The 26903-nt window shown below is 39.6% G+C and overlaps 1 protein-coding gene across 36 annotated transcripts in view; it reads right to left on the reverse strand.

Moving 5' to 3' along the window:
* The window catches only part of TPK1 (thiamin pyrophosphokinase 1), a 327683-nt gene that overhangs the window by 114578 nt on the left and 186202 nt on the right, over nucleotides 1-26903 (reverse strand). For 32 of the 36 annotated variants that reach the window (XR_014578877.1, XM_083822028.1, XM_083822039.1 and 29 more), the window contains 2 exons: nucleotides 16893-16988; nucleotides 584-730 (listed from right to left, as the gene is read on the reverse strand). Coding sequence is in view for 35 of the 36 variants with exons in the window: in XM_083822028.1 (XP_083678154.1) it covers nucleotides 584-730; nucleotides 16893-16988 (243 nt within the window). In the remaining variant the exon portion in view is untranslated. Of the gene's footprint in view, nucleotides 1-583; nucleotides 731-16892; nucleotides 16989-21188; nucleotides 21736-26903 lie in introns of those variants that run through there. The other 4 variants (XM_083822049.1, XM_083822034.1, XM_083822046.1 and 1 more) reach the window with 2 other exon arrangements.

Below are 26903 nucleotides of genomic sequence, written 5' to 3' on the forward strand. Positions count from 1 at the left end.
CCCTGCAAGATCTTTTCTGTGTGTTGTTTTATGAATCAATAAATGGAATAAGACCTGAAACCACACAAAAAAAATAATACATCTTAAATAAATTCCCTTGCTGATCCTTGCTGGATCCACATCATAATGAACTGCACCACTCAGACCACACAAGAACTCTGCCTGACACGTTTGTCAGGAACTCCCTCGTATCTTCATCTTGTAGCTTTTGTTTCTCATACTGCAGATGTCGGTATTGCTACTCAACATGCAAAGGGCTGCATGCTAAATTTAAACTTACTGGAACCTAATTAAAAAGTTTAAATATGTTTTTTTGCTTATAATCAGAATCCCAGACTTACTCAGATTTAGCTTTCCTCCCCTTTTAAACAAACCTATCCTGAACAAACTAAAAATGATCTTTTCCATGGCAGGAGTGCAGAGCATATAATTTGCCGTCCACTGCTCTGCAATATATTTTCAATTTAGGTTGTGTCCCTATAGATTACAATTAAGAAAATGAGCAGTTAATAGTGCCAGACCTACAGGGTGAGGGGAGATGGAAGGTCAGGTGTGTTATGAAGTAACTTTTCACAGCACTTACAGGTTGAAGTAGGTAAATCAGCGAGCACTCCTGGATAACTATCACTGGAAAAGGAGTGATATTTGTTGCATGAAAAAGTGTTTCCACTGATGCCATAATTTGGTCAAAGCGTCCTCCAAGTCCACCCAAAGTCACAATCATATCAATCTGAAAGATAAAACAAAAACAGTCAGAGAGAACAGCCACCAGGATACTTTCACATGTGATCTCTAGACCCTGAAAATGAAAAACAGAATCACTTTGTGAAAATAAAAAAAGAAGAAAAAGAAAAAAGACAACTACTGACTAGACAAAAGTAAGTCTCAAATACAGACATTTCAGACAAGGAGTAATGGCTGTAAATTAAAAATGATTTAGATCAGATGTTAGGAAGAAATTTTTCACTATGAGGGTGGTGAGGCACTAACAGAGGTTGCCCAGAGAAGCTGTGGCTGCCCCATCCCTGCAGGTGTTCAAGGCCAGGCTGGATGGGGCTTTGGGCAACCTGGTCTGGTGGGAAGTGTCCCTGCCCGTGGCAGTGGGGTTGGAACTGGATGGTCTTTAAGGTCCCTTCCAACCCAAAACATTCTATGATTCCTTCCATTACTGATAAACTTTGGAAGTGGGAGATTGCAGCCCAGGCCCGTGCTAGAGACCGGAGCACCCTCTTGTTCAAGCCCCAGGCCCACAGACAGCGTGGCCTGGCTGCTGGCCACAGGCCCGGAGCCTGCCTGCCGCTGCTGCTGCTGCCCTTAACTCTCGATCCTCTCATGCTCCAACAAGCCCCTGCATGCTCTTTATTTTCAATAAGCAGAAAGGGAGTCTTCAAAAACCTTGGTTAAGAGCTTTCAGATCCTTACACAGGTTACCGAGTGCAAAGTATTATTATTATTATTACTTCCATAATGCGGATCAGTTATGTTCAGCAATTGTAATTTAAAAAGCTACCACTGAGTAAGTCATATCTGGAGCCGTAACACAACGCAGCTTTTAGAAGCTGCATTGACAATGGCCATCTGTTGAAGTTTCCAGCTTTATAGGGCTTAAGTCTATGGCCACTGTGATTACATGAAGTTTTACTCAGCCCAGGAGTCACATAATGGTGCTCTGTGTATCTGGAATGATGCATTAATAACATCGGCTTCTATTTTTATTACCAGGGCTAGGGCTTTATGATTCTGTTGAATATTGGTTTGCATGAAAATTAAGCTCTTTTCCATTTGGTTAAGAATTATACCATCTTTCTCATCACTACCAGGAAAACACTAGAAAACCCAGGCTGAATCAATATAGCATGTTATATTAGCAGCAAACATTTAAAAAAATAATTATTATTGTATTGCGGAGGGCACATATTTTCTGTGTGGATTACAGATCACACAAAGCAAACACATGACTAACAGAATATGAATGGTAGGAAAACCTACCCTTAAATAGAGACAAAGCAGCAAAAGGTAGAAAGCATGTGTCCCCAGCTAAGCCATAATATATTTCCCATTTTATTGATTCCACTGTAGAAACAAACTGCTTTTGTTTGGCTGCTGCTGACTGTGATTAAAAAAGGTGGATCAATTCTCTGAAAACAATAATACTGAAAAGACCCACCACCACCAGTTCTCTACCAGTCAAGTACCAGTAAAAATGACCTCTGCCCTAATGGAAGCCATAAGAAAAATCTGCTACATTAACCTGAAACCACAGTGAAGTTAAGGGGGCTTTGCAAAGGATGAGTAATTCACATATATGGTGTTTTTCTTGTGAGTAATGGGACTGGAGCTTAAATATTAGCCCAGTGGATCCAGCCTTCAAAAAGCTGAGCAATTATTGTATAGTTTCCTGGTATATATATCTCACCGTATATTGTTTTCACTTTTGTTTCAGCTTTGATTTTTTCCACAGTTTGATGTTAAGAATGAAGGAAACACTGACTGTTAATTAACATGACGCAGTAACATTCTGAATGTCTTCTTTGCCTTGTAAAACTGTCAGCACGTCAGACAAGTTCTGCTATATTAGTCGCACACGTGTACTTACCACGAAGTACAGGACATATCTGAGACAATGAAGTGCTCACTGACTGCATCTTTCTGTGATACTGTGTGACTACTGCAAGTTGAAGAAAAACATAACCAAAAATACTTCTGCATCTTAAAGTCTGACAGAAGTGATTCCGAAATCCTACTCCTTCTTCAGTAGCAATAGCAAAATGAACTTTGGGATTGGTGCCCTCAAAATAAGAAAACAAACCCAATCTAGCATGGAGTAGACCTGTTGATAAGGCATTCATTAAAACAGAGGTTTGGGGTCGTGGCATGCTGGGAAAACGCTAATAAAGATGCCCAGAAATGAAATGTAACTATTATACAGGGTTTGCACGGATTTGTGAAAATGAAAAATACAAGTATGTGACAGGTATGGAAACAAAACCAGACGGAGCATCCAAGGGACAGGCAGGGAGAAAAGCTAAGTTCCGCACTTGTGTGACACCAGACAGTCCTGCCTTTCACTGGAGAGTTCTGGCAGCACTGACAGGCATCCAGACATTGTGGGACTTTTAAAGCCTCTGTTTGAAGGTTTAGATAGACACACTTTGTTTATTTAACAAATACACAAAAGGTTTAGTTCAGCAAAACCTTAAAAGCCTTTTCATCCTAAAACTATCACCTCCATTCAAAAAACCAAGCAAACAAAAAGCTCAAGCTAACAAAACAATCAGCTCCTTCCCTGCAATCTCTGCTCCTCTCACTCCACCATGCACTTAAGAAAATGGATGCGCCATGAAAGCATATACATGACTCTTGGCCATTCCAGAACGTAAGACAAAGAGAAAGTAAATGCCAAAGCACAGAGCATTTATAGATTCACATACTTCAGAGAAAAGGCCATTCATTTTTCTAGTAGATTTCCCATATAACACAGGCTACAGAATTATACCCAGCTACTGCTAATCAGCTCAGCAGGTAGCATTTGACTAACACTGTACTTCAATTGAAATGTCCATGCTTCACTTAAACGTCCTGTCAGCAGTCCCTTTACACAATTTGTTTTCACACCGCGCTATTCATTTCCTGAAAAAAGGATATAAAATTCGAAATAACTACAAAGAATAGCTTAGATCATTGCAAGCACAGCGTAAAGGGGACCATATTCTCTTTGACTATCTAAAACCTGACTTGAGTTGCGTAGCATTTTTAAGGGCTATCAAGATTTAATTTAGAAAGAGTTGAAGATCTAAGGAGGGGATTCAGTCATCTTTAAATGATACTTATACATTAGCATCTCTTGAAAGGGTGTTAGAAGTTGCTAGCAAACATCAGGGAAACATCAGTTAAACGGAGAGGGGAAGCATACAGAAAGACTGTACATGGCAATTCAGAGACTTGCTTGTTTCTTCTACCCCTAAGGTCTAATTTTGGGCAGGCTGTGACCTCGGGGAGCAGAGGCTGCCACCATGTCAGGGTGAAGCTGCTCAGCTTCCCGCTCCCACTCTCACGGAGACTGCTGACATGTGCCATTTGCTGTAAACGGGTTATAGGCTTTCTAACCACTCTTTTGTGACAACTGGTCCCGCTTACATTCCTCTTTCTGGCATGGATAGATTAAATACAAAGAGGATTTTCCTTATAAAATTGATGAACACATATTTGAGAAGGGTTGAAAGGACAGAGGAAGCTGGGCACTGCCCAAGGTAGGTGAAAAGAGTACAGTATCTAGCTTGTAATGTGAGCATCACCATGACATCTAAGAGCAAAGTCAAAGGCTCAAACTGACAGCAAAGGGTGCCCATTCTTTTCAAAACTGTGCTCATTATCTTCAAATTCTCTCCCCAGGGCAAGGTTAGGGCTCTGGACAGACAACTCAAAGGACTTTCTTCTACACGAGTTCAGTTTCAGCCAGACGATTTCCAAACATGCCTGAGTCTCAGAGGAGTGACTACATGAAAGGGAACACGTTTACTGACAGCAAATAGTGGCACTGGAACAAACAGTGAAAAAGACCACCCCTGAAGCAAAGAGCAAAGGCAAGAATAACCGAGATGTTGTAAAAGCTCTCTAGCCATAAATAAAGCTTCCTCCCTCTGAGACCATGGAAATCATCAACTGCTAATACCCAAGATATTTCTACGCCAATTACAGATCTGATACCATAGTTGATTTAAACACTGCTTCCTTTTTTCACCTTCTCACTTCACTGGTATTTTGTCACCCTTCACGATCTTTCTTCATTTCCTACCGTTTATAAGCCTATTGCTTTAATTTAAAATACTGGAGGAAGATGATACAGAGAATAAAATTACTGCAGCAGCATGAATATATTGAAGTATATTATATGCTGAAAAGTAAACAATTAAGTTGTGGTGTGAATTCTATGTTTATTATTCCTTTATCATTACAACACGTTATTGATTTCAATCAGTTTACAACAAAAGCCTTTTTTGTTCATAAGACAATTTTGATGACTCAGGTTGTGGTTTGAAAATCCAGATGTATCCTTTCTGGTCTGTGCACTGGTTTTAGTACCAGTGACTTTAAAACACAGCAAGCATTTTCCTTGATAACAAATGAGCCACAGTAGATTTCAGCTCATTCTCCCATAGGTCTATTAGTTCTTTTGTGCTGGCCAGAGCACAGTAATTTTTTATTTTATTTAAATCATCCACAAAATTGCAATGTAAATTTAATAAATGACTAAAATCCCACAATCAATGTCAAATATATAGTAAGATGTTGTCAGTTTTAGTTGATTATATTGGCTTTCTTTTTCAATGTTTTACATAAAGGGCATGTCATTCATTTCCTATGGGAATGACATGCACAGTCACATAGCAGCATCTGAACTTTGCTCAGGTGGGATACTCTTTACTCTAGCAGAAATGTGCTTGTTGCTTTAGCTATCTGACTCCTCACGGGAGCAAGAGCTCTCAGCCAAAGGCTGTCATCCTGTCTGTGTGCCTGAGATGATAGCCTTCAATCAGTTTCATTGTCACCCCACCAATTCCCTAATCTTCATATTATATTATTCTAGGTCAATTGTCAGCTCCTGCACAAAGCATTTCTTGCTTTTGTTCATTTTCTTACATTTTTACCTGAGCACTTCTCTGTTTGTAATCCTTTGTATTTCAAGTGGGAGGTTAATTCTTTCTTCTAATAACAAATATGCAGATTGCACTTGTCTGCTTAAAACATATAATACCTGATAACTAGATGGAACAGGAAAAGGTAATCTTGAAATCCAGCCACAGACTGGAGGAGGAAATGCTTTAGCCTTAGTTCTACTGTTGTCTTGTGTTTATATCTGTGTCCTGGATGACTCAATTTCAGTGCTTTAGCCTTGCTATCTCCTACAGGTATATGGAAATTTTGTGGGTATATACGACATCATCTGGCATAAATTTTGTGGAACATAAACTTCATAACCATTGACTTTAGGTTTCTGCACGTACGGAAGAATAACTTGGAAATTCGCGTGAACTAGATCCCAGGCAATCTGAATTTGACTGCTTGCTCTTGTGCTGAATATTTGTGGATGACCTTGATCAAGCAGTACTCCCTGTGCCTTGGGGAAAGTAAGGACAGCAATTATGCCTGCTCTACTACTGCTGCTCAGCTGGAGTGAAGCTCTACAATGTGTGCTGCGTACAAGATCAGGGTCATTGGAATTCCTTATTGCCTTTAACTTTCTGGGTGAAGCGTCCCTGCTCCACACCCTTACATGCCTTTGCAAGTAGGCAAAAGTGCACTAGAACTCTTAGAGCAACCTGCTCACTGAGGCTTGGAGGAGAACATGTTCTGGTTTTGACCCTGATGTGTTTATTGTGTGCATGAACAACCAGGACCATCAATCATATGTCTTCTGCAAAATTTATACACTCATTTCAAAACAGCATGGAAAGACACTCACATGTAGCAAGCTATCCCAATTTAGCACCTTACTGCTCCCATGGCTGAACCACTGATAGTGATGTGTAACTGACAGTGTGTGTGTTGTGCTGTCACCCCCACGGAAAAGTAAAATGAATTGTTGTAAGCTATCATGTCTCTAAGAAAGCAAGCCCTAGATTTCTATTAGCAGCAATGCAAGAGACCCTCAAAAGATTATGCTAAAATGGTCTAGAAAATCTCTTTAACGATCCCATATTCACTCGTCTCTAGTGCCAAAAGCTGTGTTTGGCACATGCTGTGCTTTTAATTTCTTCGTATACTGCCTCCAGGAGTAAAAAAGAAATAACAAACTAACTAAAACCTCCCATCAATGAACAACTCAAGGGAGGAAAAGCGATCCTATCTTCTCCAAGAGAATCTGTTCTTTGTGAGCTTTGTATTTCACATTTCACTTAACTCTGATTGTCAGCTGTTACTTAAAAGAAATCCAGAGCATAATCCAAAGGTAGCATTTGCAAAGTCTCCAGCTGACTGTGTATAAAACCAAAAGCATATATATTTTTAATACTGTAGTCTGTTTTCTTTCAGATTACTCTCCAAAAGCATCACTACACCTGAGTGCACTAAATCTATATTTAAAAACACAACCGACCAGCATGTAAAAAACAAATATCATCCAGAATGGCCTTCCTTCTCCTCTCCTCTAACATGCTTCCATCCTGTGCCAAGGCCAGCAGGACAGCACAAGCACAACCCACTGTGTCCCCTCACCCTGCACCATTTCCAGCTCGAGCCAGCTTGAAGCCCACACCAAAGGCTGGTCCCATGGGTGGGCAGAGCACCACACGGTGAAGGGCTTCTTTGCTGGTAAGGCTCTCCTAAAAGCTTCTATTATTTCCCTAGGGGGACCACGGCTCCTGCTGGGGCACGCTGGCAGAGATATCCTCGTGCAGGAAGGTCTCCACCCACTCGGGACCCCAACGATTAGAGATCCTTTACAGAATTATTTTCTCTCACCGTCACAAAACTTCCTTTCATTTCTCTTCACATTTTTTTCCTTTTTTTTTTTTTTTTTTTTTTGTTTCAGTTCCTGATCAGACACTGGCCCAGGATCCTTGGAAAGGTTACAAAGGAGGTGAACAAATGCGTTGTATTTCCAGGCAGCAGGGTAGGTTTTCTATAAAAAGGGATTATTCTGTGAAATACGCTGCCAGCAGCCCACAGGTGTTTACAACCATACGAACAGAGAAAGCCAACTTTAACACTATGACAGATGAAATCTTTTCCTGTGGCTTTTTAAACCAAATGAGTTTTTTCTTTTAAATTCATTTTCTGCCTATTTTTATTTTCATTCTGTCACACTAAATTTAGATAACAAACATTTTTAAAGGAAAGCATTCTGCACAGAACACAGAAAAAAAGAAATAAATCTCCATTTCCAAAGCTATGCTTTTTTTTTTTTTTTAAAACTTCATCTGAATAAGAGTTAATGGCTCAGGCTAGCTAGGCTCAGGCGCTCTTTCTGCATATTTTAACATTTAGTAATGAAGTTTGTATAAAAGACACCATAAATAATGCGGAGCTATACTGAATCCTTACTCTGTTACAGCAACAACACCGAGGAGATAATGATAAGAGAGACATTTGCGTCTAACTAGGAGGAGACATTAGCTCTGCTATTTAAAAAGTTTAAATTTGGGTTCATACAGGTCTGAGGATGTCCTGATAGGTCCCAGCAGAGCAGTAGTATTTTCAACTGGTCTCAACATTAATCTTCGTGATGAACAAGGGGATAATAACCTGTCTTATTATACTCAAGGGTCAGATATAAGACCTGAAACTAAAGACGGAAAAATTTCCTCATGTCTCTCAGGCCCTATGCTACAAATGGTTTCCCTTTTGAGTGATTTCACTGAATACTTGGGCAGTACAGATTTTTTTCTTCTTCATGGGAGTACTGATTTGCAGGAAGAAGTCCTAAATTTATACATTTGTTTCTAGGAGGCCAGTCATATTCTTATACTGAAGGAAGTAGGTTAGGATCTTGGATGCCAATTTTCCTTTTCAGAGTAGGTTCAGTATTTATAGGAGGTAAGTTAAACATAGCCTGAATAACGTCAGTTTACATTCATTACGAAACCTATTTTTTTCCACACTGTCCTCTAGACCATATAAATATATCCATGCACTTATAAAGAAATGTAATGTGATTTCTTTAAACTGGAGGCGCTTGTGAAGCTGTAAACATTTTATGCTCACTTTTAATTTGCACAAATACTGAGCTTTAATTGTTCAGTGTTTAGCTGTTCAGTTGTTTACAAGGGAAGCTTAACAGGTACTCTAAGCAAGCTGGAGAGACCATTCCCAAAGCCACCCCGTTAGAAAGATTTGACACAGTCAAATTAAAAGGTAACTCGTTAAAAAAAGAACAGCACTGAGCATCAGAAGTAGAAAAGCCTGGCTGCCAGGGCAGCTCTGCTGCTAAGTCCCTTCAGTCTCCGCTTAACTTGTGGTACTGCCTTTGTCAGGCTGGGAACACTGTATGAGCTTCCCAGGTATCACCTGGCTGCCTCATCTTCACAATATTTGTGAAGAGCATAAATTGCTCTAAGACCAATCCCCTTCCCCCCATTCTTGATCACTGCTGGTGTCGGCCCAAGTTCAGAAACAAGGGACAGTCAAAGGACTGCAGAAGACAGAGAGGCCTCAGGACTATAAGGTTAAACCACTTCTGTGCAGCACCACCCATGCACCCATGCACTTATACTTTGCTACAGTCGCACTACATTCCCCCCTGCCCCTCTTCCCCTCCAGAATATTCCTATCTAGGCAAGAAAAAATTAAAAGGGCCTACAGCAGATTAAAAAAAATTGACTGGTAATACAATTTCACTGTTTCTTCTGATTATTCAAAATACAATGTTACAAAAATGGGAAAAAATCATGAAAACAAAGAACCCCAAAACAGTAAGTGTTCTTATATTCCTTGAGCAGGAAACCTTGAATAGATGGTACAGAAAAAGGTTAGTTTGTTGATTCACCTACTGACTGAAGGACGAGATCACTGCTGTTTATGAAGTTCATCAATTTGTTCTCTCCAAAGCCATTTTTCTCTACGTATAGATGTAGCAAATTGCTAAAGGTATTTATAAAAATACCTAAAAGCCACAAAACTGTCATTTATTCTTGACAAGAATCTCAATCTAATAGGAAGATATCATACTTGAGATGTAGAAAATGTACTGGCTGTTATAATCTGCAGTTAAAATTTGCTGTACCAGCACAATTTTCTTAATATGCTTAATTATAAAGATAAGCTTACATCTCATTAACCAAACAGAATTTCATAAAAATACTCATAACTTACACAGGGGATGTTTCCTAACATCACAGTACTCATATGTTAAACAGAAAAAAATAATTTCAAGTTTTCTATGAGCATCTCAGGCAACAAACTGAGCTCTTGGTCCTCCAGCTGCAGAAAAATTCCTGGTGTCAAAACCTATGGCTCTTCAAGATTTCCTGCTACAGCTTCCATCTCCAAGACTTCGTCAGTACAAATGCAAGAGCCTTTTGAGAATAATGGTATGTTAATGTAGCCCACCACTTTCCTAGCATGGAGGCAGTTACATCAGCAATTGCTACTATCGGGGAAGCTGAATAAACTCTGCTGTTGAAGGCAAAAGAGGCTGGATTAATTTAAAAACATGGTAAGGAAAAAAAAATCATGTTTTCTATCAAAAATAGTTATAAACGGGACAAAATTGATGATTACAAATGGAACGGCAAGCCACGTGTAGTAACCTCATGTTTTGTATTTCAAAAATATTTACCTCATGGCTAAACTGTGAAAATGGTAGACAGTTGCTGGAAACCTTGGATTCTGAATAGATACCACAGTCTAGCTAATGAGTAACCTCTCCATTCCCCAAACTGCCCAAATAAACTGTGTTTGCCCCCTTTGTTCTTCTCCACCACGAAGTTTGACATGGGGTTTATCTGTGTTTTTAAACTAACAAACGGAAATCAATACATTCTCCATCAATTTTGTTCTGCTTCTGCCTTTTTTCTTTAAATTATCTTCACAGATCAAATACAAGCCCCAGCAGAGTATTCAAGCACTGCATAAGAAAAATTCACAGTATATGATGCAGTATGTTCTTGCAGACATCCATTTTACGTTAAATTATTTAACACAAATGCCTAAGATATTTAGTGTCTCTTGATGCCCACAGTTACAGAGGAACAGGTAGACAGCCTGCTCCCTTCACAAAAGATTAGGGTGTTTCTGATATCCTTCATTACAGAAATGTACCTTGCCATACCTTCACAACGGGAAGCCTTAAAATATTTCCACAGTAGGTGGGATGGGGTAGATGTTGCATTTCTGGAAGGTGGATTTAGACCTTAGAGTCAAAATGGTCAGCAGTCAAGGATACGTCTGTATCCTACAGGATAGATTTACCCCTGCTGAAAGTTATTATGAGATTCTACACATTAAAGTGGGAATTCATAGGAAACACTTTAGATCTGGTTGTTTCTGACAAGAAAGGTTTATGAAGAGGATTTTTCTATTAATAACTTATGAAAATCTTTTGATATAGCACTTGACAGTGTAGAAACCTTTTATAAATGTATTTAACTTCCCTTAAATATTTCTCATTTGCATTTTCTATTCTCCTCCAGTGAGGCATTAAGAAGAAAAACGCAACAGTGCCACCAAAACTGAACAGGTTTATTCTTAGCCCTGCATACAGACAGAGCCATAAACTTCAGTCTCCTCCTAAGAGCTGCACAGTCCTGCTCCATGCCAGCTTTGGTATCTTCCAGACTGCCTCTCCCTCTGTTTTTGATACTGCCTGTTCCCAAATCCTTGTAATGACCCACTGGCCCTCATTCCTAGGCTTTCCTTTTAACTACCGTTCCCACTGCTGTTCTTGGCACCCCAAGCTTTTTAGAAAATTAGAACTAGTGTCCCTCCATGAAATTACCAGCCACTAATGTGAGCAGCAAAATTTCAGTTCAGTCAGGAGCTGAAGCCAATATGTTAACTGTTACAAAAATGTCATGCCATCAAGAATGACCTCAACAGACTGACAAAACCAAAGACTGGTCAAACAGAGTCAGGTTACGTCTTTTCTACATGGGATTGTTCTTTATGTCAAGAAATTCTTCTCTTTTAAATCATTACATCTGCTTACTATGGCATTTTCTTTTCCTTCAGGGTCCTGTTCTTCGGGTAAAGACAAAGCAGGGAGTGCTTAATATGCTGTTTGAACACTGTATAGCTGAAGTGGAACATCAACAGCACTTCATTGTCTTCTCTCAAGCACTTTATGAACACATGACTTCACTACATTAGGCTTAGTCTCCCTCAACAGAAAAGAAAGTGGACTAATTTTACACTTCCTATAAAAGGGCAAAGGGAAGAATGCTTGCATTCACTTAAAAGAAGTAATACCATAGGCTGCTGATATAGTGAACCTTTAAAATGCAATTTTAAAATGGAAATGTTAGTATAATATCCCTTTACTGCAATGGGTTTTTGAGAAGAGTTGCTTTGGATTTTTTCACCTTTTCATATTGACACTAATGCTTTTATTATCAATTGAAACACACTAATACTAAACCACTAAAAGGCATTTAGTTTTCAATAAAATCAATTTTTTATCTTCAGCTCATGTAAGCAAATGAGGTGCTTTAACTTTTAAACAGAAAAGATAATAAAGCTAAATGAAAAGTCCCGGAGCTTAGCTTTAAGACTAAACGGTATTTTAGATGAAACAGTTAAAGAACAGGGAGTTTGCAACTCTGAGATAAAGATAATGGCTTAAATCTATCATTACATTATGCAGATTCTCCTTGGAGCTGCATAATTGATAAATACACTTCCACATCTTACTCGAGTGTGCTGCTGTGAGCTGTCTGTGAGTGAGACCAGGGAGAGCGTTACGGAAAGAGGGCACGATAAAGACCAGGAGCTGGAGGATCATCCCCAGCTGGACCACTACCATGTTGGGAGACCGCGGACAAGTCGCTTCGGTACATTTGCTTTTTATCTGCAAAACGGAGATAACGATGTTCACTTTTAATGTGAGATCTGCTGATCTCAAAAAAGATACTGTAGGCAAGTCTACCATTTCTGCCAGTTCAGATGGTGTCTTGAAATAGCTTGTGTTACATAAGAGAAAGACCAGCAAATCATATCAGACAGAAATTACTGAAATTAAGTTTACTTGAACGTCTTGTAATGAAGAAACAAAAGTACTCACATAACTATAGAACAAAAAAAAAGTGATTAAAGCAGTAAAACGAAATATACACATGTAAAGTTGAACAGACCGTTAACAAGGTAAAAGAAACAAATGTCAGAAATAAAGACAGAGCTATTATGACATTAAAAAAAATCACATAGGGATAGGAAGGTATGCTGCCAGAAAAGTTGTGGGTATATATAAACATACATGCACATGTGTGTACACATGCATACTCACAGTCATGCAGAAAGAGGAAGGGATATTTAACAGCCTTTAGGCTGGAAAGAAAGTTCAGGAGTCAGATTCTGTTGGTTGTACTTCACTGCTTCACCCAACTAACACAATTCAATTCACAAATGAATTAGGGCAGTGGAGAGGGAAAATTAAGACCAATTCTAACTTCCATATATATAGCTTGGTACTGCTTGTCCTAACATTCACTGCAGTATGTGATTATAAATATACACAATTAGATGACTCAGATATCACAAAATGACCCCAATACTGCTTCCTGAATGACTTGGCTAAGCAAGCAAATTATGGTATTACATTACACAATGTAAACCAGAAATGAATGACACTAAGGATTCAAAAACCTTCTAAGAGTTTTTCTTTGAGAAAAGGGAAAAGTAATAATGAACTCGGAAAATTATTCTATATGACAGAATTACTGCTCTTTGTATCAAACAAGCAATTCAAGAACTAACAAGGTGTTTTTTCTCCCAGATCTGTCTCAGTAGGTTGTTAACTCCAGTTGTACCCTTCATTGTGGTAAAGGCATTCCTAAGGCCTCTTCCCAAACTGAACTCTCCAACAACCAGTTAAATCTAAACTGACTTTGCAGCTTTCTCTTCTGTGGGGGCACTGAGCATCTGTCTCACTGTGTCTGTCACTCAGGTGGCCACAGGCAAGAAAGCTGTATGACACGATTACCTTTCAGTACTCTATTCCTCTGTTCAAAAGTTATTTGTTCACAAGCAATCTGTGTGAGTGGGAAGGAAGAGGAGGAGGAGGACAGAAGTGTGGAAATGGAAAATAAACTACCAAAACTGAATTCCTTTGGAACAAAATATTGCCCCCGTAAGCTCCCGAGAGCTCAAAAATCTTGTTCACATAGAACTTCCATAGAGGTGACTGATAGATCAGAGTAGAAATTTTATCCATCCAGTGCAGCAGATAAATGATAACTTATTCTCTAACCAACTGAAGAACATCTGTTTCAAATACTTCAGTGTCTCACAGTTGAATTTCATCCAGACAAACTATGTCACAGGATTATGGATCCAGGCTACACATTGAATTTAATTAATTTCCTAATTTAGCATATTGCTACCCAAAAAGAGCAGTGACACACACAGCATGACTGTAATTTTTTTTTTCTTTTTTCTTTTTTTTTTTTTTTAATCTACGAAAAAGATACTTTCCTTGTTTAGTAATTTCAATTATAAATCATTGGGAAACAGACTTATAGTGCCTCTTTGACATGTACCCTGGTTAAGCCAGCCAGAATCAGTAAAAATCAAAGCTGGAGATATATCTTTGTTCACCTGGAACCAGAAAAACATATTTCACCTAGTTAATATTTTCAGTTAAAAGGAAAGCTTTTATGATAGTCTTTCCTGAAGGAGAAAAAAATCCAGACTGTGACATGCAAGTTTGTACTTCAGGCCAAAAATGCAAATGCAGGTGAACAACTCTTTCCACTTTTAGACCCTGGACCTTTCTTCTCAGATGTGTGTACTTTCTGAGTGACTGCAGAATTCAGTGGCAGCTTTCTTCTCGGAAGATATCTGCATTCTCCTCAAAGGTTTTAGATCTATGGCTAGAACAGTCTGTTTCCTTATCACTTGACGTTTTCATGGCAAAATGTTTCCCATAAATATGCCTAAATTAAGTGCAATTTTAGGTATTTATAGGGGCTGGAGTTTCACAGAAGCCAAGTGGTTGCATCCATTAACTGAGGCCAATAAATGTTGCAAATGCTCAGAAACTCTGTTATTGGGGAACCAGGCATCAAACTAAGCACTGCATCATCAGGGCATCCAAAAGTATCACCAACCCTCCTACTAATGAAGTATACTTAACACTTCTGATCATAGGGAAAATTTGAACCTTTCTACTTTATACAGTTGTGATACAGTTTTGTGTTCTTTTTGCTTAAGCTTCGCATATTAGTTGCTTAAGTTGTATCAATGACTTCCTGAAGCCCCTTATGTCAAAAAATGCAGAAAACCAAAAATAAAAATGTATGCTTTAATTAGCGAGTATGAATTAGCTGATAGCATCTTCTTATACTTCATGGAACAGACACCGCAAAAAAAAAGAAGCAGCTAGCATTTAAGGAATGTAGTACTTAGTTTATAGATAATATGTCTGCTTTACTTCTTGCACCTCTGAAAAACTGCATTTAAAGCAGGTCTCAACTATGTCTTAAGTATAACAGCATGACAGTGTAACTAAACTGAAGTCTTAGGTTTAGTGCGTTGGCGTGAACTCTACACAATTACTGCAATTACACTCTGGCTTGCACTTTACAAAACATCACAAAGGATTATAGTGCAATATCCTTTAACTAACTTAACAGGGCTTTACCTAGTAGAGCGATCAAAGAATTCCAAGTTTACAAATAGACTACTTACTGTTGAAACACATCTGTAAGCTGTCATGTTCCCACCGCTCTTATTTTAAGCGCATATTGATTATTCATTATAAAACCTCTTGTGATAGCTTAAAAAATGCCTCTGTAGCTGAGATTTGATAATGAACTGAATCCAGGAAACATTCAGGTTCTTCCTTATTCTAGGGGTAGTTATATTAAGAGGGAAGCACCTTACTTGTCAAAGTCAAAACAAGTCCTAGATGTAAGTGGCTTATCAGTTCCGATCACACTCATTATCATTCATGTTCTAGGTGGCAAGACACCCTGGTGTGCTTTTCTGATGATAAATGCATAAAATTAATTAATTAAAAAAAAATGAAGTACCAAAGAGCTTCCTGGCTCACATACAGACAGATAAGAGGTGCATGAGGAACTCTCCTGTCTCTGTTTACACTGATGAGGGGAAAAAAACAACTAATGAACAACAGCATGTACTGGGCACTGTGCAACAGCACTCTGAAGTGTCACATGGACATACACCTCCTTCCGAAGACTAAGACATTTCAAAACAGCCAGCAAAACCTGGGTAATTATGTATCAGCCTGGAATGAGGAGAGAAGAAAGAGGGAGTGGTATTGGCATTTCCATCTCTTGCTGCCTTATTGGAGAACAAGTGATTTCAGGAAGTCAGTGAACTTTCCTATCCTGCTACAATAAAAATGGAAGGGCTTGTGCAAACCTCCTCCTTTCCCATCTTGTGTGCTGTTGCTTTTATTTTCTTATAAGCCTCTTGCCCTCACTACTGGTAAGAGGATGTAACAGCTCTTACCTCTCAGCTCTTTTCACGCAGAGTTAGAGAGCAGAGAGGAGAGCTCAGCCCTTAAGAAGGAATGCTCCATGGGGAGAAAAGAACAGCAATCCCAAGAGCACATCTGCCATCAACTCATCACGTTGAAATTCCTGACAAATTTTAGCTTCGCATCTCAGAGAGATGAAACGAGGGCCTACGAAAGAAACTATGGAAGGGGAGGGGGCACAGTGCCTCCTTTGCCTTTCCAATGAAAGGAGCAGCTGACAACTCCATATGGTTCTTTTTAAGTTTAGCACACTTCTTGCTCTGCAAAGGTTCCATTTGATTTCAGGGGAACCTTTGGAAAAGGACATATTGCTCACCATATGTAATGTTGGCAGGATAAGATTCCCCCTTCCATCTCACCTTTGGGAAGAGAGAAGGAGATATGAACATCAAGGCTCAGTATGCCAAGACTTGAAAACATATTTACATGCCAAAGTGGGACTCCTGCTTTGAACACCAGCCACAACAGCTCTTCTGCATTTTGGGTTGTTCATTAACAAAAATCAATACAAGCTGCCTTTTAAGAAAGCCAGCACTTGTTTGTTGACACACTGAGTAATTTCTTTTAGCAGAAGCATCGATGTTTACAAGGTGTGCAGTAAACATGGCAAAAGCTCAGAATGGCAAGGCTACAGAAGATAATACTTCATTTCAGTGCAAACTTAAAACATAAACCTAAGTATGTTGAGAGGAAGAGTAATTACGAACAAGCAGGGACGTAGATGTTGCGCCTTTACCTGCAGGTCCTTCTCCTCTATCTTTTTCTGGAGAATCTGAAGGCACTTGGTGAAGTCTGTGAAATCTTGATCCATGGTCTCAATTAACTCACATCCCTAGTGAAGAAGCAGCAAAACAGACAGAGAAAAATAAAATAAACACAACTTTCAGTTTTGGGAACTAATGCTGACTTTGGTGAAATTAATTACAGTTAACAAATCCCAAAGTCTCTACATGGAGACAGAAGAATCAAGTAAAAGGCTATATCTTTAAAGAGCCCAAAGACCCAGCTAGGTCCCAGCCGAAAAAATTATTATAAAACAGCTCTTTGATAGGCACAGGAACAGATATTCCAAACATATTGAATATATTCGTGAGTTTGGATAAGCATGTTCTACGATATTTGGCCAGCTGGACAAATTCTGGTGTAGTGAGCTCTGGGTGATAAAGAACTTCCAGGATCAAGTTCCAGAAAAATGACCTCCCGCTCTGGTACTACAGTTACTACATTTCTGCTACATCTATTGAAATGTGTATAAACATGTATACAAAATTTTCAAGTTTTCCCGAACCACTGAAGTTGTTAATTTGCAGTAATATAACAACAATCTCCTTGCAGTGGGCTAACATAGATGAGAGCATGCTGAAGTGGAGAAGAGCAGCAGTTCAGACTTCTTGAGTGCTAAAGCAACTCCTGAGCCTCTGATGAAGAGCTGAGTAAGGAAAAATGAAGTGTATCTACCACATAAAGTCACCACTCAAAGGGGCTTCAAAGATACCAAATACCCATACAGCATCATAAATTAAAATAAGAACCATACATGCTGGATTTAGAAGTTCCCTCTCCTACCACTTCAAGGTCCGCTTAAAAGCCTCCTAGCTTTTTCTTTATCTGACAGTTTTTATGTTTCTCTATACACCTTAACAACTGATAAGAGAAAAACATTCAGAATACAGAATCTTTGCATGTGTGCCTGTGTAACAAAATAATGTACTTCATAAACATTAGGAAAAAAAATAGAACTTTCAAGTTGCTTTTACCTCAGTGCTAAAAATAAAGATATAGAAGACAAAATTTCCCAGATCAGTACACGGAGAGTTTGGTGGATTGCACACAATAAAATAATGAGTCTCCAGTAGAAGGACATATGCTATCACTGAAATGCTTCCCCACACAGCCAGAACACATATAAAACCCAACAAAACTGTCATGCAGTAGGGGATCTGGATGAAGATAAAGAAATGAGGAGGAGATAATGGCATGCTTTTTATTATACCCCTTACTTTTCCTCCCTCCTCAAAATCTTCTAAAAGGAAAAATGGTCAAAAATAAAGTAGAAACTTTCTGATACCCCATGTTACTCTAAATGCCTTCTCAGGTAGTAATAACAGGCCTGTTGAAGTGAAGCATGCTATAGATGCATCATCAGATGTCACCGAAGACGTCCCTTTGCAGAGGCAACGTTGCTACCACCACGAAGAGGCAAGGGAAAATGCAATTGGAACCTGAATTCAGTGCTAAGTGTCAAACAATTTGAAGAGTTGCCATGTTCCCAATCTTCACCAGGAATGGCCAAAACATAAAATTGGCAGGGGGAAAAGGGCCTCAAGCCAACTGTGGTCTGCAATCAATATGGGAGTCGTGCAGGGCCAGCCAGAGACACTGAGGGAGCCCAAGAAAGGTATAGGGATGTTCTGGCCCATCCAGCAAGCTTGCAGTTGGACCTGAAAACTTCTGAAGTGAATTTGTTAATCAAAGCCCACTCTAAATGAAAAGACGTGTCATCCACTAAGAACAGGTTGCTCTCAGGCGGGCTCGTTATTGGCAGTGACAGTGGCAAGAGAGACCGAGCTGTGAGCAGTTATAAACAGACAGAACCTCCCCTGTCTTGCACAACCAGCTTTTGAACAGTGCAAGAATGTGACAGATGCAGACAAAATCAACTGCGGGGACAGCTACTGCAGGGCATGGGAGAAGAGGGGAACACGAGTTACCAGCTCCTAAATTAGCAGTAGAGAAAGAAGTCTTATGTTTTGCCAGGACCACTCCTTGGCTCCCCGGTGCTGGCAGAAGTGGTTTATAGGTACTGATTTATAAATAATAGATTTAACCCCAACCTGCCGCCAGAACTTCTGAAATACTCTTTCCGGCACTCACTAACAAGCCTGATATCCTCCTTAGACAGTCACTTTTTGGTAGCTGCAGATACACTGCGATTCTGCTTTCCACCCAGGAAAGACCGAACTTACTCAACATCCTGTGTTTTTAAAGTGATGATGTACAACAGCTTAAATTCATACAATCATAGAATGGCGTAGGTTGGAAGGGACCTTAAAGATCACCTGGTTCCCATCCCCCTGCCATGGGCAGGGATGCCACCCAGGTTGCCTTGGGCCTTGTCCAGCTTGGGCCTTTTCCAGCCTAGGCCTCGTCCAGCCTGGTCTTGAACACCTCCAGGGATGGGGCATCCACAGCTTCTCCGGATTAAAAGCTTCTCTTCTGTTTAAAAACATTTTGCTTGAAGTTAGTTCTTGTCTAGCTTCTCAGGATGTTCTTTGGTAAAAAAAGTTCTTTGGAGCAACTACGTGTCACTTTCAAAGCAAGATAACTTTAATATAGTGGCTGGAAGGCACTGTAGGTCATTTGCCACAGCTCCAGAAGAAAGCTGTGAAGTACCATACATGGACATCCCATGTTCAGCCCTGCCAGGGTGTTTTCCACATATTTGCTATAGAAAGCCTTGAAGACAGAATCACAGAAATGTGATTTTCTAAACTTGTAAATGGGATGTCAAATGCACTATTTGTTATAAATGCAGGTTGCTGTACCAAGATGTACCTTGTATTGATACCAAGATGGTGGTGCTGTGACAGCAGTAGCTAAAAATGAAACAGTTCAACAGTGGTATCCTAAAACCGTTCACTCACCGTCTGCACATTTGACACTTTATAAAAGTACTACTGTAGATCACACTGAAAAAATGTTGACAAGAGTGCCACCAGTAAAGCCATCAATTCCTTCAAATTAAACTGTGATTCTTCATTTTCTTTCCACATCAAACAGACAACCAGTCTGAGAGCTGACAAGAGATTTTAGACCTGCTCCCTTTGCCACAATGGCAGAGAGACTGGCATAGTCAGACCCAAGTGAGGACAGGCAGCAGCACTCTGCCCGTATCCTCTCTCTGACCTTGCTGGAATGAACGAATGTTCAGTTCATGTTCACTGATGGTGAGAGTTTTTGGTAAATCTGTTACTCCTGACATAAAAAATCTAATATTTTATACCACAAAACTGGACAACAGTTCAGGTGCAGTTCTTGTCAACCTTCACCATATTCACAAATGACGAACATCTTCAAGACAGAGCTTTCTGATGCAGCCAGGGTTTAATGAAAGGACGCTATCGTAATTGCAAGATAGGCAATAATGGTTGTAGTTTTATAGAATCTGCTCAACTTAATAACATTAACCTTTGGTAAGAAAGTTAAAAAGCCAAGCAAATGTAACATTAAGAAAGGTTAGAAAAATCAATAGCACACAGCAGGAAAGAAAACAATAGATTGCATCTGATGACGATATAACTTTGCTGAGTGATAGGATGAGGCACACACAGAATTAGACTTTGGCTGTTCTGTCTCATTATAGCAGTTATAGGAGGCACATTGCTAAAGAAGGAAGAGTGTGCCAGACACACATAATAGGATTATCGAACCCTATATTTCAGACAGGCACTGAAACCAGAGAGGCACTGAAATGTCAATCTGAACATCTCAGTACTTCTCCCGTTTTTAGAAATAGTATGCATCACAGCATGCTGTGGATTTGACGACCGCAGTGTGTAGATGTCCATTCCCCCATGTCCTCATTAATCTCTTAGTAAAAGAAAGTTATGTTTGTTCTTTTTTTTTTTTTTCCTAATCTTTATAAGCATGAAAATATAATTAGGACAGAATATTTAAGATATCCTCATTTGCACTCTATTTCCAAGGCCCTCCTATGGCAAGACCTCTGAGTCTAGCTTTTGAAGCCTGTGTCTGGCTGTGCTCAGCAAGTGCACCAGTGATATCCAGTTCAGTCTTTTAATGACTGTTGTTGAAGTAAGGCTCAATTCTGAGGTATCAATCTCAACACAGATGCACTCATGTATAGTGTTAATGGCAGACAGAGGAAAATCATATATCCTGAAGCTAAAAGAAAAGAGATTAGACAGCTTATAGAGCCTCTCGAAACCACCGCAAAGACAAACGGTGAAGTTTAAGGAAGCTGTATAAATTAAATGGCATTTCTAAAGACTCTCCTTTTGCTAAGCCTTACCTGCCGCCTCACCCAACAGAACAGTAACACACCCGTCAATCCCAGCACCTCACAGGCCTGCTAAGTAACAGCTACAGATTCACAGAATAATTTCAGTTGGAGGGCACTTTGGCAAGTCATCTAGTCCAACATTTCACTCGCTGTAGCTCAGACTAGCTCAGGTTATTCAAGGCCATTTCCAGTCCATGTTGAGCACCTCCAAGGATTCCTTAACTTCTCTGGGCAACCTGTTCCACTGCTTGATCACGCCGAAGTGGTCTGAAGAAGAGTCTGGTTCTGTCTCCTCTGCCCTCCCAAAAGGAAGGGGAACCCAGTAACGTCATCTCCCTTTCACTTCTCTTCTGGAAGTTGAATGAGTTGGTCTCCCTCAGCCTTCTCCCATGCATCATGTGGTTCAGACTTCCCTAACGTATATTTCCCTTACATGCACTATATGGGTACGCAATATTTCCAGCTCAGAGAACCTGATGGGGTCTGCAAAGGGGCAGAGGGTTTCTAGTTCTCCTCTTTGTAATGTAAATTTCTGGCCCTAGGGAATTTCAGCCACTTCACCTCCTGGATCCCTCTTCCATTTTTGCCCGCTTGAAGAAAAACCCCTAACATCTACAACCTTCATATATTAGCTGCAATCACCTGAATGTTTTCAACCCCCAAACATTTTTGCACACAAATATGCAGACAAATATTTACACCCTGGAGTGAAATGGATCCAAGACAAGTGCTGCTCTAGACCAGGTGCTGAAAGGGGCCCCAGGGTCTGACTGCAAGTCGTGGACCAGGCCTAGCCAAGAACATAGATGTGTGGATGCATAGTCAGCCAAGTTTAATAGATGACAGTTATTATGTTCTACCATTCTTTCTATATTAGGGGGATGGTGTGGAGAGACCAGAACACCCAATCAGTATCAGAAAGAAAACAACAACAACAAAGACCAGCTTGGGAAGCATTCTGGAGGTGACAAGTCACCCAGACAGTGGCCTTCTTTACTGCTGGTCAAGTGTTTCACAACTGATCCAAAACAACTGTCCCAGAAAGGAAACTGAATGCTAGCATGGGGCGGAGAGGGAGCAGACTGGAATGTTCCTGATAACATTTAAAAGGGGCAGGATTGGAAAAAGAGAGAGAACAAGACCCTCTAGCTTAAGCTGCTGATAGTTATAAAAGCTGCATAGATTTCCTATAAGCCATAAGTTACTGGAGACTTATGTAGCAAGATGGCACCAAAACCATGGAGCTGGTTTACCTCTATGAACTACAAACTAGGAGGAAATTAGTCAGTTGAATCCTTTTGCATTTGGGGAGTAGGATGCAAATACAGAAAGCAAAGCAGTCATGTTCACTGATTTCTTTTGGTAGTTTAAAATACTGTTGAACGACTAGTATTGAAAAGCTTCTGTTCTGATCAGCTTAGTTATATGAATTGGCTTTTGATTTTTGTAGTAGAGTCCATAAAAAGGAAGTGTAATTGGAGAAAATGATATTGGATATTTAAATAGCCAAAAATACATAATTAAGTGAAATGCATTTTCTTTCATTTTTTGGACTCAAATTTGGCTGGCCGCTTGGCATCAGCACAAAACTAATACTGTACAGATTGCCTGGCCCTCAGTTCTGGGGTGGCTGATGATTTGACTCTTCCAATTGCACATTAGGTGGTGCTGCCATTCAGATTAACTACAGGAATTTATTAATCATGATGAAGCGTATGCACTGTAAGCCAAATAATGGAGATCTACACTCCAGTGAACCCCCCCCCCCCCCAGAACAAACAAAGAATATCCATTTTTGACCATCACTTCTTTCTAACCATACATAACACTGCTTGATTTATTAAGCAAGTATTGCCTGGTGGCATGAGACAAACCCAGTAAATATATGTAAACATATGCATACCTCTGCAAACCAATAGCTACATGAACTTGTCAAATTTGAGAGTGTTAAAAAAAGGGCAATGTACTTGAAACTTTGACTGCAACAGCTGCAGCCTCTCCTCCCTTCCCCTCTTTCTATTTTGATACGGTCTTTTTCAAAGTAAATAAAATGTTTCCTGTTTGTGTTTTTAATGAGGCAGCATGTGGCTTCTGATGGAGGATAGCTTTTTTATACCGTATATTTGATGTGAAGATAGAAGCAATGAAAGTGTTCTTCTGCATTAATTATGTTGCTCCCTTTCAAAAGAAAAGTCTATTGATCAGGAAATCATGGCGATTGCTTGAAACTAACAAAATATGAATCTGTTTACTTGGTATTTGAACAATACCAAAGAAAGCCAACATGCCTTCTTTGCCACCTAGAGTAAACTGAAGTGCAGAAAACCAAAGATAATAATCACCATAAATCACAGCAACTAAACCCAAACAACAACAACAACTTCTTAAAGGGAAAAACAAAAAGCCAAACAACAAAGGTAACCTTACATTTGCTGGATAAATTCACAGTGATTACCTGTATTGTAGCAAATTCTTTGGATTTATTAAGCCTGGTAAATAAAAGCAAGCATCTTAGATGCTCACCCACAGGTCAGGAATTGCAACGAAACACACATAATTACAATACGTTTATCAGAAGATCACTAACAACTTTTACCACTTTTGAACAACCAAGCGGAAGGGTAAAGGTGTTGACTAAAAATCTGAAGTAGAAGGGCTTGTTAGCAGCTGTAGTCTCGAATTTACAATCCATGCCTCTCCATACCCATTTCTGGCATTTAAACAGTCAACCTACATTTGTACATTTCTGTGCAACCCAGACATGTTATTTCTCCAATCTGATGATTAAAACTGAGCACAGCACAGCAGTGACAGCCACCTGCTATTTTTGGATCTTCTTTGAAATTTCCCTTATGCGACCTTCCTTGTCTAAAAACAAAAGTTCAGAGAGGGGAATTTTAATTGACGGTCAGGCTGACTCTATAATCAGTACCGTGAAAATCTTTTGTCTACCACGCTGATTGGGCCCTTTGGAGCCTAACCTATTGATAGGGCTGATTAGAGCACCTCTCTTTCCTTGGAAAGTAAAGTGCAAACAGAAATTGTTCCTCTATCTGTGTCCATTTATGTATGAAGGCAGCACGCGTAAGGGAAATCAGAGTGCTGGAACAGCGTCAGCCTCTGACAGAAGGGAAACACATGCCATCGATCATGGACAACATGAGCCACTACCCAGCCATGTCAGTGAGAGTCTTTTTTGTGGACTTGAATGCACTTTGAACCAAGACTAAGAACTGTAATGTTTCTAAAATGCTGTAACTTCATTTAAACACATATTAAAGCTAACATTATCTTTGGCACTCAGCACAAATGACAACACAAGTCAAGCACTTTCCTGAAATAATGCTGAAAACACAAGCTGCCCTAAACACGAACCCCATGTCCCGCAAAGCTGAAGAATAGGGAATGCAGCATTCCTGGAAATTCAACCATTTGAGGTATCTTCTATGAGGTGGGAGGGAGGGAGGGAGAGAGAGAAGCCGCCTGAATTTCAAATCCCGTAACACTTTATGCACAGCAACCCAACGTTATTTTTTTTTTTAATTAAAAGAGCTCCAGGTTAACGACTTTTGCTTTTTATCACGTGGCATGACAGACGCTCTAAAGAGCTAAAGTTAATAAGCAGGAACTGTATGTGAACTGACTTCTGTTTCCAGACTGATTACCAATTCTCAAGATTCATCTCAAGGTAAGAAAACCAAGGAGAAAACAGTAGGGCTTCTACTGGGGTGACTTCAAGGATCTGGGCTGGCAAATTTTAGCCATTCTGAACACTGTCTCTATATGACCCTTCGGCAGCCAAGGGACCCAACAGTACCATGACTGTGAAAATACACAAAAAAACGCAAAAGAGACGTTAAACAGAGTGGCATAAAACTCTCTGCAAGGCATTTCTAATCATTAGGATTATTTAAATATACATGGCCAGTGCAGCTAATCTCTATCTCTTGCACTCAGGATTTATGTGAGGGAATTCTTGTTCCTAAGCTAGTATCTGTCAGTATTTCCCTATTTTCAGAGGTATATAATTGATCTGAAAAGAATTTGGATTGCGAGACGGGAGCTGCATCTCAGATATCGATCACTGAACAGAATTAATTGAGAACAGGCCCCAAATGTGCATTATGCTCACAGAAATGGTGCTTTCTTACACAACTCTGCCTACATGTACAAAAAGAGTACAAGGGGATTCAAAGATTTTAATTATCTAAAGACAGCATATTGAAAAGAGAAATATCTTCCTACATGTGGATAAAACTCCAAAATTTGTACTATCAATACAATTCAGCAACACATTCTTCCTTTTGGTGTTGGGGTATTAATGAAAATAGCAAGATTAGTCCCAAGACTGATCCTTTAGGAAAGTCACTGATTACTTCCCATTGCTTGTTAGTTTTCCTTTATGAACAGCCTCCTGTCTTTAATTTGTGTATTAACTTCTAGCTGGGCTAGGTATATGGCCAGATAATACTCATTTTTTTCCCTTGTTATTGTTTTCTCTGACAGTTTCTAAAACCTCTCAGACTCAGCATAAGAGCTACGTTTTACAAGGAGTAGAAAAAACTTTCTTTAGTAGGAGATTATTCATTGTTTAGAATACCTCATCGTTATAGAATCATTTCATAAAGATTAAAAGGAGAATGCTACGTGGTATGTATCCTGAGCCCCCATTCAGTGGGTCAGCTCCAGAGCTCAGCATTTTAAATGATATGCTGAGCCCCTCTTTCTTCTCCTTCAGTTTTGCAAGCTTCTTTGCAGTCATATTTCTCCTCCTCTATGAAGGACTCATTGCTATTTATTTAGCTATAGCATTTTGTACTGAACTGAACGTTGATGGGTATTTCTGAAGACTGAATAGATTTTGCAAATGCATAATCTGCATGTAGGCCAATGGAAACGGGTTTCTCAAAGTCAAAAGAAAATTAATTGAAATTGTTCTGTATTTCAGCAAGTGATATTAAGATGCAAGTAATAGCAAATAAAATAATAAGTAAACAAATAAAAATCAAACCCAGCTTTATAATCCTTTTCCAAACATCACTGAACCATCTGGGAGCAATGAACACAAGGAGCTGACATGTTGACATTCTGATAGGCAGAAGGGAAAGCTCAGGAAAATGAAACCCCTGCCCAGCACAGCAGTTCTGACTTCATCGCCAGCAAGTGTTCCACAGAGTACAAATACATTTCCAAGTGAAATTCAGGATATATTTCCACACAGATGAAGTAGATTCTTGAATAATCAAAGATCACACATCATATTCACAAAGTTGTATTTTCAATTTGTGGAGGGGCTCAGCTACTCTTAGCTGAATTGTGAGGTTGCTGAATAAACATTAAGTCCTTAGGTCTGAACTAATGTGATTACTTGGTAAGTTGGAAACCAAGTTTCTCTTCCAGGTATACTTCAATGCCTGCTTTGTCAGTAGTCAGATGTTGCATGTTTAGTAGCAGAGGACATCCTGTAACTGGGCTGTATATCCTGCTCCCCACCTCCCTCTTCCATCTGATATATAACCGAGTACTTAAGGGGGACCATTCAGCTGGACAGTGAAATATCCAGCTTAGTGTATTGGAAACATCGGCATTTCATGTGTGAAATGCTTCAGGTTTTGAATAGGTGACAAACATTATATTGAACAAAATAATGTGTAGCCAACTAACAGCAGCGGCTCTATGAGCAACACAGAGCTTTGCAGTAAGAGATTTTGCATTAGTACCCCC

The sequence above is a fragment of the Anser anser genome (genome assembly GCF_964211835.1).
Source record: "Anser anser genome assembly, chromosome: 2".
Lineage (NCBI taxonomy): Eukaryota > Metazoa > Chordata > Aves > Anseriformes > Anatidae > Anser > Anser anser.